This window comes from Suillus plorans (assembly GCF_016647745.1).
Source record: "Suillus plorans strain S12 chromosome Unknown HD556scaffold_1, whole genome shotgun sequence".
In the NCBI taxonomy this organism is placed as follows: domain Eukaryota; kingdom Fungi; phylum Basidiomycota; class Agaricomycetes; order Boletales; family Suillaceae; genus Suillus; species Suillus plorans.
The window spans coordinates 2,030,332-2,041,671 of record NW_024537385.1 but is presented as its reverse complement, the minus strand read 5'-3'; the positions used below and the strand labels follow the sequence as shown (position 1 = coordinate 2,041,671).

The 11,340-nt window shown below is 47.5% G+C and overlaps 2 protein-coding genes across 2 annotated transcripts; one reads left to right on the top strand and one right to left on the bottom strand.

Annotated features, from left to right (window-relative positions):
* Positions 1-2,272: 2,272 nt before the first annotated feature.
* HD556DRAFT_1436112 (uncharacterized protein) lies at positions 2,273-3,061 on the bottom strand (the record flags this gene model as incomplete). The annotated part of the gene is made up of 1 exon (XM_041305514.1): positions 2,273-3,061. The coding sequence occupies one exon, from the start codon at positions 3,059-3,061 to the stop codon at positions 2,273-2,275; it is 789 nt and encodes a 262-aa protein (XP_041168031.1).
* A 4,976-nt stretch (positions 3,062-8,037) lies between these two features.
* HD556DRAFT_47100 (Mn superoxide dismutase) lies at positions 8,038-9,230 on the top strand. The gene is made up of 8 exons (XM_041310704.1): positions 8,038-8,183; positions 8,240-8,402; positions 8,458-8,636; positions 8,690-8,753; positions 8,805-8,842; positions 8,898-8,912; positions 8,974-8,994; positions 9,045-9,230. Exons 1-8 carry the CDS (start codon positions 8,073-8,075, stop codon positions 9,114-9,116), a joined length of 663 nt encoding a protein of 220 aa, XP_041168030.1. The 5' UTR covers positions 8,038-8,072; the 3' UTR covers positions 9,117-9,230.
* The last annotated feature ends 2,110 nt before the right edge of the window (positions 9,231-11,340 follow it).

The window sequence follows — 11,340 nt, the reverse complement described above, 5'->3', positions numbered from 1 at the left end:
CTATCGCTTATCTCCCATCAAGCGGGCTGTCTGTGCTATGTTTGCTATCGCTTATCTTGATACTGTTAAAACCGTGCACAAAGGGTAGGACTGATTCCAAGGGGCTTGGCTTCAGCTCGTGCGCTGCGCCCCTTACCCGAGTATGTGCCCTTAACTTCAGAATGAAGTCCGGAGAAAGTCCAGTGAAGTCCGAAGGACTTCTGGAGGAGTGTGGGAAACTTCGGAAGGACTTTCCGGACGAGTGCAAGAAACTTCCAGATGAGTGCGGGAAAGTTCCGGAGGAACTTCCGGAAATTACGATGGAGTTTCGTCCTGACGGGGATATGTGTAATGGCTACTCAGGACTTGTCCTGAGTAGAAGGAAACAGAGGAAAGGCTGCAAGGACAAAGTCCGAAGCTGAATAGGTCCGGAGGACCGCGGGAAAGTTCCGGAGGAACTTCCGGAAACTTGGAGGATCAGAGGAATGGTGGATCGGAGGAGCGGAGGAGCGGAGGAGCGGAGGAGCGGAGGAGCGGAGCTCCGGCCTAGGGAATTCCTCCCTAGGCCTGAGATGGATGATTACTAAGTTTGGAGGAATAGAACTGTTACGAGGACTTAGTGTGAAGACTAGTGCGAGGACTAATATGTGTATGATATTCAGACTGAGGAAATACAGGAGTATCTACTGGGGTTTATATACTACAGGCAAGTCTGTGCAGATCAGTAAGCAGAGGGGTAAGGCTATGTACGAGCATGTGGAAATGTATTTAGAAAATAAGACGGATCATAGGAAATGAACTCGGAGATGAAATGAGGTACGGAAAATGAGGAAGTCTAACTCAAGAAGGAACATACAAAGGGATAAGGCACGGAAGATAGACGCAGGTCGGATCCGGATGTCCAGAGATGAATGCGTGATAGGTCTGGGTCCGGAATGCAAGGAAGATAGACGTGGGTCGGATCTGGATGTTTGGAAGTCCAGAGACAGGTGATTACCATAAGGGGATGGGCGCTGATTTAAGGTTTGGGTTCGGACATGACAGATAGGTCGGATCCTGAGATCTGGAGATGTGGATATCAGATCTGGCATCCGGATATCAGATGCAGGAGTACAGGGATCCGGACGGATAGAGGATTGGGTCTGGAGACATGGACAGGAGGTCCGGAGGTCCGGATGAGGCATGGGAACGTCGTCGGATGTTGGTCCGGAATGCGGGATATGACAGATACACCATTTACAAGCTCCGCTTGAACATCCGCTATATAGACATGTAGCTCACCGATTGTATTCCTTACTTTAATCTACTGGGTTTGACCTGGAACTTGTCCTTCAGTAAGGTCTCCAACCTTACTGTCTAAGAACTACTATTCTAAGGGAGTCGCCAACACTCACCTTAGCCAGAATACTCTTGACCTCTCATTTGAGAGAAGAACCACGTCCGTCTCGCTGCCCAGCAAGAACGTCCATTTGGACTCAGACGGCTCGACTTATCCCAGTCGTAACAACATATGCATTAGGCACTGGCAGCTGTTGGGATTGAGTGGGCCTCTCATTCTCCCTCATACCTGCATACCCGTGGACCCATACCCAAACCTGCAAACCTGTTGTTACGGACTAGGATAGTTCGAGCTCTCCTTAGGCGGATTGCCTAATCTGATAGCGGGCTCGCTATTGGAGAGACGGGGATCTTCTCTCGAATGAGAGGTTCGGGGGTTCCACTTAAGGTAGCGTCGGCTTTCCTTAAGGTGCGGCTTAGACTGAGTGATTGGGATGATCACACAGAGGAAGTTCTGATGAAAACCTAGTAGATTAAAGTAAGGAACATCTACTTTAATCCTCGTCCTTATATAAGGCTATTCTATCGTATCTAAGCTCAGCTTGAAGCTGGGTTCTAATCTGCTTATCTATCGAGTCAGAGATAGCATGCATGAGGCAGGCTTCTATCTAAGATAGGACCACGAGGTGTCCTTCTATCAGTGCATGAGGCAACACGAGGCTTGCCTTCTATCTTGATAACATAAATAGGTCTTCTAGACCTATGTCGTCATGTGTGTCGTCAGCAGTCCAGACTGCTTATCTAAGCCGGCAGTTGCCGCTTATCTTCTTTTATCATCTGTGGCCTACAGGCCTGGTTTATCGTCTATGGTCTCCGAGGTTTCTGAGTTCGGGTATGTGTCGCTGCCTTTGCAGGGCAAGCAGGGGTGGTAGAGGGGACAGCGTAGTTCACTGTAACAGGTGGTAGAGGGGACAGCGTAGTTCACTGTAACATTACCCCATTACTATCGTCAAAGTCACCGGCTTTGACTATCTACGACATCTTCCATCGTCAAGGACGGCAGCGCCGGTTTCGTGGACGTGGAGATGGATGGTGCGGGAGTTTCAAGGTCGAGGGACAGTTCGGTGGGATTCCGAAGTTCTAGGTCCGTGAGCGCCTTATGGTTGTGCTCCCAATCTGAGAGAGCTTCGAAAAACTTCTCTTCATCTGTAAACTCTTGTAGGACAATGCGTCCGTTGAGTCCAGGACAATGTATGGACAAATGGCTGGGTCCGAGTTCATCGCAGATGCAACAAACATAATCGGGACACTTTTTCCAATGATGTCCGTATCCTCCGCAGCGCTTGCATAGCGTCATGCGGGTACGATCTATGGTAGCCTTTCGTTTTCTAGGCGGGCGTACCGGACGGATTTCTTCTTCTTTGGCCTTTCTGGTTTCTACAATTTTAACAGCTTGGTTCGCGATGTCGGGGAAGTCAAGCGGGAGTAGATGGAGCGCGAGGCCGCGGATCCGTTTCTGTAGATGAATGACGGCGAGTTTCTTCGTCTCTTCATCAAGGTCAACACGATTGGCTACATCTTCTAGTAGCTTCGTGGTTCTTATAATGCATACGGCAAGGGAGGTGCCTGCTGCAAGTCTGGCATCTAGCTCACCAAGGATGTCGTCGATCACTTGGGAGTATGCGGGTGTTAAGATAGCCGCTTCGTTGAACGCGCTATTCTCAATCGTTCTGAGGATACGTCCGTAGTCGGAGTCCTTCAGTGTTACATTGACGGGAGAGTTTTCTTCAATAGAGGTCGACATGATGGAGGTTCGTGGAAAGGATGTTCGGGGAAATCAGGGTTTATATCTTCTTCCAGATCGTTTCAAGCTCCGTTTGAATCATGCTTATCTTTTGTTTCGTTAACTCTTTATCTCCTATCAAGGTTCAATCATGAGGGCTTATCGATGCCTCGTTCTCGCTATCAGAGGGAAGTGCCGTGATAGGTGCGTTCTTTCCTTTATCCTTTGTTGGTTATCAAGGTTCAGGAATCTTCATCAGAGGGTGCTAGTCATTGCCATGATGGGTCGGGTTCTCGAGGGTTCCGCGGGCTTGCAGGAGTTTCCGAGGAGTTCGTCTCTTGATAGTTTAGGCTCGTTCCGGAGGTTCGTTTCTTTCTAAATCTTTCGTTTAATATGATTTTTGTGTCATGACGTGGATTTGTTGAAGAAGTGGTAAAAGGGGTCCCAGAGCTTGCAGGAGTTTCCTGGGGTTCGTCCTTTCTTCTAGTTTTACGTCATCTCGGACGTACGTGTTCTTGATCTTTCGTTTTGGTCGAATACAAGATCTGGGGTATGTCGTTTCGAGATGTTCTTATTGTAGATTTCTCGGTCGGCGTTCTAGAGGGTTCCATGGGCTTGCAGGAGTTTCCACGGAGTTCGTCTCGTGATAGTTTAGCGTCTTTCCGGACAGAGGTGAAGGTAAGGCATCCGGGGCTTGCAGGAGTTTCTCGGCGTGTTAGTCTTGTCTTCGAGGTGAAGGGGTCCATATCTCTGGGTTCGTCCTTCTATTCTCAGTTTAGAGTCGTGATGGACTCGGGATAGTTTAAGGTCTTTCCGGACCGAGGATAGTTTCAAGTCATTTCGGACTTCTGCGCAGTTTATAGTCGTGCCGGACTCGTGGCGATTGTCGATATTTATAGATAGGGTGCGGCCGGGGTGAGGGGAATTAAGAGTAAAATGAGGTTTTAAATGAGAATTTCACCCCCCAAGTAAGCCGATTGATCACCGATCAAATCTAAAAATCTAAATCAAGGTTTCCGCAGTCAGGGTCAGACTGATCCGTGACTGGTGCGATCTCTCCCTGGAATAATCTAACATCCACAGGGTCGTCCTGGCGGGGACAGTGTCTTGCGATACGCTTTATCGTTCGCTGAAAGTAGTTTTGCTGTTTAATCCGATCTACTTCCATCGGAGTCGTCGCGGGTTCTTCTGCTATGGCAGGGGCCGCGGGGGCAGTTCTAACGATTATCTCATCGTTATCTTCATCGTCAGTTTCTTCCATCATTTCCTTATCGGCTGGTGTGGACACGAGGAATGGGCGAGTGACTGGTGCGGTTCTCGATCGTTCTGGGAAAGAAACGATCGGCTCGGCTCGGTTGATCCATTGATCAGCGGCCGGTTCGTCTTCTGCTAGTTTATACTCGTGGCGGAGTTTCTTTGGTGACGGCGCTTCTGCCGTAACTACCGATCTACCTTTTCCAAGAACCGAAGCAGGTTCTGCTGAAAAGACGTACTTCTGAGTTTTCTCCGGTTCAGGGGCCGGTCTGTGGATCTTTGCACGAGGTGGTTCCTCGTCGAAAGTGGCTCTGCCTTTTCCTAAGATCTTGGCAGGTACTGCAGAAAATTTAAATTTGTCTGCGGGTGGTGAGGTGGCAACTAAGTCCGACTGTCTCGTGGACTTCTTCTCGACGTTCTGGGATGTCGAGGCGTGGGGTTCCAACGGCTTGGTAGCCGGTGCATACTCAAGGATTTCGTGGAGTTTCTCGATCGGGTTTAATGTCGTTTCGAATTTCCGTTGTCCCGAAGTTAGTTTCGACTCGTTTCGGAGATCTTCCATCGGCGAATCAGCCGGTTCTGGTAGTTTAGCCTCATTTCGGAGGTTCTGCGTGACAGGTGCTTCTGTCAGATCTAGTTTATACTCATCTCGGAGTTCTTCTTTCTTCTTCGTCAGGGTGCCTACCTCCCTTCTTTGGCGCGTGCTGCGCGTCCTCTTTTCTCTACGGAAGAGCGGCTTCAGCCCGTTCCTCTTCCTACCTCTCTCAATCATTCTCTCAAGTCCTTTCGACTTGTCAGTGGCAGGGATGGTTACCGTACCTTTCTTCCAATCTATGGAGGGTTTCACAGCGGCCAGCCATGTGAATCCGAGTAAGATGTCGTCTAAGCGCGGCATTATGAGGAATCGTCCATGCATTACTCGGTCATCGATCTTTATGATGAGTCGGCAGAATCTTTTGACGTTGCCTCCTATCGTTCCGTCTCCGTTCATTACCCTTTTCGGTTTCTGAAGGAGGTGCGTTCTAATGCGATATTTCCTGCAGAGTTCTCTGCTTATAAATGAGTCGCATGCGCCCGAATCTATGACCATGGTGGTCGTAATGGGCGGCTTAATGATGGACATTAGGGTGGCGGCAACCCGTAGTTCTTTCTTCTTGGATACGCTGTTCTTGTTAATTATTATCAGCGGTCCAGTCTTCTCCTTACCAGCCGCTGTCTTGCGGACTGTTTCTTCTTCGATAATCTTTCTCCTCATCGGGCACTTGTGGTCGTTGGCTTTATGTCCAACGTGATGGCAAGAAAAGCATCGTCGTTGCTTCAGGTGGTGTCTTGTATCCATTCCTGAAAGGTTGGCGGCGGCGTCGGTATTTCTTCTGATCATCATGATCTGTGTTGGTGCGTTCATGGTAGAGGGAGTAGTGCGAAGGGACAGTGATGGGCTTAAGGATTCAAAGCTTCGTGCGTCTGTCTTGACAACTTGTGGATAGCTTTACGCCGGTCTCGGCGATTTGGTCACGAGAGTAGAGGTCTACGCTTGTCTCAGCGGTGCGGTCGGTATCGATTCAACGGCGGTGCGTGATGAGCAGGGCCGGGAATGTGAGACTTTAATCTTTTGTTACGGACTAGGATAGTTCGAGCTCTCCTTAGGCGGATTGCCTAATCTGATAGCGGGCTCGCTATTGGAGAGACGGGGATCTTCTCTCGAATGAGAGGTTCGGGGGTTCCACTTAAGGTAGCGTCGGCTTTCCTTAAGGTGCGGCTTAGACTGAGTGATTGGGATGATCACACAGAGGAAGTTCTGATGAAAACCTAGTAGATTAAAGTAAGGAACATCTACTTTAATCCTCGTCCTTATATAAGGCTATTCTATCGTATCTAAGCTCAGCTTGAAGCTGGGTTCTAATCTGCTTATCTATCGAGTCAGAGATAGCATGCATGAGGCAGGCTTCTATCTAAGATAGGACCACGAGGTGTCCTTCTATCAGTGCATGAGGCAACACGAGGCTTGCCTTCTATCTTGATAACATAAATAGGTCTTCTAGACCTATGTCGTCATGTGTGTCGTCAGCAGTCCAGACTGCTTATCTAAGCCGGCAGTTGCCGCTTATCTTCTTTTATCATCTGTGGCCTACAGGCCTGGTTTATCGTCTATGGTCTCCGAGGTTTCTGAGTTCGGGTATGTGTCGCTGCCTTTGCAGGGCAAGCAGGGGTGGTAGAGGGGACAGCGTAGTTCACTGTAACAGGTGGTAGAGGGGACAGCGTAGTTCACTGTAACACCTGTACCCAACCACATGGGTATGGTGTGGTATGGGTACAGGTATGGGTGTAGGCTTGGATACCCATGGGTTACCCATGCTATTCTCTACATGATACCAATGGTTCCTGATTACAATCTATTTCAGAAATTTGTGACATATGGAAAGCATGTACTTATGGCCAATGTTGCACTTTGCATGCTTTTCATACTTTACAGTGTTATCACTGCCAGTGACCTGACAGCAACTTGGGCAAAAGTACTATTGTATTTCTGGGTAACCAGTTCATAGCTAAGTTTGTTATATGATGTTTGGTCTGGAAAAATGAGCCAAAATATGTCTGTGTATGGCTCAGTGTGGTTCACCTCTGTATTTCCGTGACTGAGCGTGGCTGAGGCATGTCACGAGTTTTAACTGGGTGTCCTAGGGGGATTAAGGTGAATGTTGAAACTGGGACAGCTTGAGAGAAAATGGTGTGGAGCCTGAGGGCATCTAGGAATTCGAATTTCTGGGTCTGTCCGGCACTATAATTTGTATGCAAAGGAGCAACAAAGGAGTATGACACTAATATATACATTACACGAACATCCGAACTGCAGCGCAGTGCACAGATGTGGTCCGAACTATTTCAGAGATACCCTCGTGAGTCACGAGTACAAATATGTAACAGTTCAGAATCTGCAACAAATCTGCAAGGTTCACAGTCGAGTCCATTGCAATTGGCAGGCAAGCACAGAAATGTAGCACCTTTGATGGAGGATGAGAAAGCCAGTTATTGGTAGTAAGTGAGCACAAAAGTGTAGCGGAAGAAAGCCAGCCAGCCCGGTGCACAAGGAGGACAGGCAAATGCCCAAACCATACTGTAGAGATATGACACTAGGTTCGTCACAGGTCACAGCCATCAATGAATCGAACCTATTTAGTGTGACTGTCACACCAAATTTTTGGGAGCCGAAGCTAATTTGTGACATGTTGTAAAAACATATGGAAAAACATATGAAAAAAAAAATTGTTTAGTTAGATTCTACCTGTTTCTTCTCAGCTTTACAATATGACATGAAGCAGACAAGAAGCCTTGATGAGTACAAGGTGCAGCAATCACAATTCATGAAGCTATTTTTTGTGCAGTCACAGGTCACATGGACATTCGAACCTGTGACACAACGTGTGACATTATCACACATCGCACGTGACGAAGCTAGTGTCGAATCTCTACAGTATCTATAACTACACAAAGCTGTAACCCGACAAGGCAAGGCTGGTATATTGCTAAATTAATATTGTGTTTGAGACAGTAACGAGTCGTAAAAATGAGCTCATTGTGTGATGCGACGTTAAGAACTGACAAGTTGTGCACAGACGGATCCGGACAGACCCGCACGCAGCCGGACGGAGACTGCCGGAAATTCGGATTCCCAGACTTTTTGTGGAGCCTGGGCTCGTCTTAGTCAGCAGGGCCTTGAAAGAATGACGTGCGGCGGAGTCCGTGGGAGCCTGTGGGAGCTCTTACTTGAATACTCAATATGTTGTCCACCGCAAAATCTGCTCTGCGGCCCTCTCTGGCTCGTCTATTTGCCGCTTCCGCGACCAAAAGGTCTCTTCACACTCTTCCGGACCTACCTTATGTTTACAATGTTGGTGTTTCTTCATATATGAGTGCAGAGGATGCATCTGAAGCTTAATGGTTTAGGCTCTTGAGCCATACATCTCCGAGGCAATAATGAAGCTCCATCACTCTAAGCATCATCAGACCTACGTTAATGGACTTAATGCCGCAGAGCAATCTTATGCGAAGTCACCTTCCGTCAAGGAGAAGATTGCCTTGCAGTCAGCACTGAAATTCAACGGCGGCGGTAGGGCTCAAGCTCAAGGCTTCTTTTCTTGAAAGTTTGACTTTGTGTCATCTAGGCCACATCAACCATTCGTTGTTTTGGAAGAATCTTTCGCCCTCTAATGCTGACGGCGGCAACCTTCCCGATGGTCCCCTGAAAAAAGCAATTGAACGTGACTTCGGATCTGTGGAAGAATTCAAGAAGCAGTTCAATGCTGCTACCGCAGCTATCCAGGGTAGCGGATGGGGATGGCTCGTAAGACATTTCACAGGTTGCATCATTTATATTATTGACGTTGGCGTGCGAAGGGCTACAACTCTGCCACCAACAGGCTTGAGATCGTTACGACCGCCAACCAAGATCCTTTACTTTGTACGTAGGTTTTGAAGTTGGACGGGATACCCCCCTGACACATTTACGCAGCTCATACACCCATTATCGGCGTTGACATTTGGGAACATGTAAGTGTGACTGGTCACCAGCCTACGGTAGTCCACTGACGTTAGCTGTTCACAGGCTTTCTACTTACAGGTATGTAATGATATGGCACATAATGGAGCTATATTTCATGTTCATTTTTCTCTTTTCACAGTACCAAAATGTCAAGGCAGATGTACGTGTCCCTCTCTCTCTGTTCGAGGATTACGGCTCATACGTATGCAGTACCTCACCGCAATTTGGAACGTCATCAACTTCAAGGAGGCAGAGCAAAGGTTGGCTGAGGCTGCCAATTAGCTCAGTTGTTTGTGTGTGTTTTTGCGTCATTGCATAGTAAACTTCCGTCGCATAATGTGATACGTTCTTATGAAGTTGAACACACGTTAAAGTTGCAGTTAAGTACCAGTCTACATATGTTGTTTGCTTCCACTGTATTATCTGCAACAAAATTTAGCTTTTTCGAGCTCTGGTGGAATACAAACCTTCCGTAGCAAAACGGATTATGCAGCAATTCTCCAGGAAATTATGATCAAGGTGTATTTTATGACAGCCGTTTGTGAAGATTCCCGGTGGCGAGGTCAATATGATCCAGACTATAACAGAGTATTTGCAGGGTAGGGAATTGGCCCGTCAGAACATCCACAATGTTACGCATGTTCTTTTCTCATGTTCAGAATACCCATTCTGCGACTGTCTCGTATAGCCTATGTGGGCAGATCATATATCGAGCACTGCGCCCGCTCGGTGCGCATTACGTTGTCTCGCTATGGGCGTTTACAAGCAGTCCGATTCACGCAACTTCGGTTCAACCCGAGGTTCGGTAGACGAATTAGCCCGATAGTTATGTGAGTGTTCTGCGGGGTCATGGCTGGGATGGGCCCCCGCTCAAAATTTAACATTAGGTCCTGGAATCTTTTCAGACCCTTTGTTCGGCAAAGGATTGGAAATACCCGAAGGCCCTTAACCATTGACATCTGGTCCCAAATTGCCCAAGCAGGCATGCACTCTAGCGGAAATTAGGACCTTGAAGTTTGATAAAAATTGTCCACGAATGACAGGGCATCTCACTTTAACCACTGGCATCGGTTAACGATCACGACTGTTCCTCGTAGGCGGTCATCGAGATCAATAATCTTCTGGAAAAAGTAGATGTCTTATCCCCACGTCCATGTACGACAAGGTCCTGGAAACTAGCCGAATCCCGAAAATTGCACATGTGCACTCTTCGAGAGCGCCACCGGCCTCTACGTGGTGAATATAAGCGCTTTCTAGCATCCTCTTCCTTGCTGAAGCATGTGCTTATTTACTAGAACGTATTAGATGGGCTAATTATAAAGTTTTCATTTTTCAATCTGACTGATATGACTGACGTCGCTATAGGGCCCTGACGTGCCCTGACACGCTCACAGCCTTTCCTTCATTATCACGTTTCCTTTCATTCTTGATATAGACGATACATAGAGCCTCATCAAGCCTACTGGGTCAAGTTAAGTATAGTTGTCCTTGAGCTGTCCATCGAACCGAGATTCATTGACACCGCCACACCACAAGACAGGCTTCTAAAGTTCTACCGCTATGTCGCATTACAACTGATGATAGTGGCGAAACTCACTAACGGTGTTGATCATTAAGATAGATCGGTTAGATCATGATGCATAATGGATGATCTATTTGAGCTTTGGACCCACTGCGTTTCATTTTACTGTGCTATGATAGTATTCAGCACTAACCGATAGCAGTAATGGGCCTTTGATTGGGCATTCAACTTTGCAAGTCGTTGTGGAGTGAGTCCTAAATCAAGGACACACAAACACTTTGCCATACATTGTGGTTTTAGGTGAGGGCCGACGTGTTGCCATTCGGTCTCATAGCTCAGCGCTCAGGAGTTCAACACCTTGTTTCATGAGGCCGGCTTGACCGGATCCGAGTCGGATGTAACTTGATCTAAGTTTCAGTTAGTATTCAGCACGAACAAGCGAGTGATATGCTCTACTTATGTAAGGTACAAGGGTGGCCGTTAGTGCTGTAGTTGTAAAATTGAGCAATGTGTCATGAGACACTCGGACCATGGATGAGGCCTAGGTTGTTTGAGTTCAGTGATGGTGCGATATATGGTGCCACACACATCATAGAACGTAGAGAGCTGGATTAGTACAGAACTGATGGAAATACCCAGCATCGCGACAAGGCCGAGTCGCCACTTCCAAAGTAGTGTGTACAATATCGAGACCCCGTCACGGCGCTGTGTGACTCAACTATCTCACCTAAATCTGCTTCAATCGTTGTCGTTCAACCTCACAATAGAGAGAGAATGATGTCTATGTTGTTTTGTGTTGGAGGACTACCAGTTTTGAGAAAGTGCCAATGCTAATACCAGAATAACCATCGGACTTCCAAATTCAAGTCGGGCAGTTCCTATCGTCCACTATATGCACAGTTCTTCAGAGTTCTTCCCGGACTTTCCGCACGAAGCAAGCTGGTTGAGACACACTATAATGTACGTTGAAAGTTTTTTTTTATT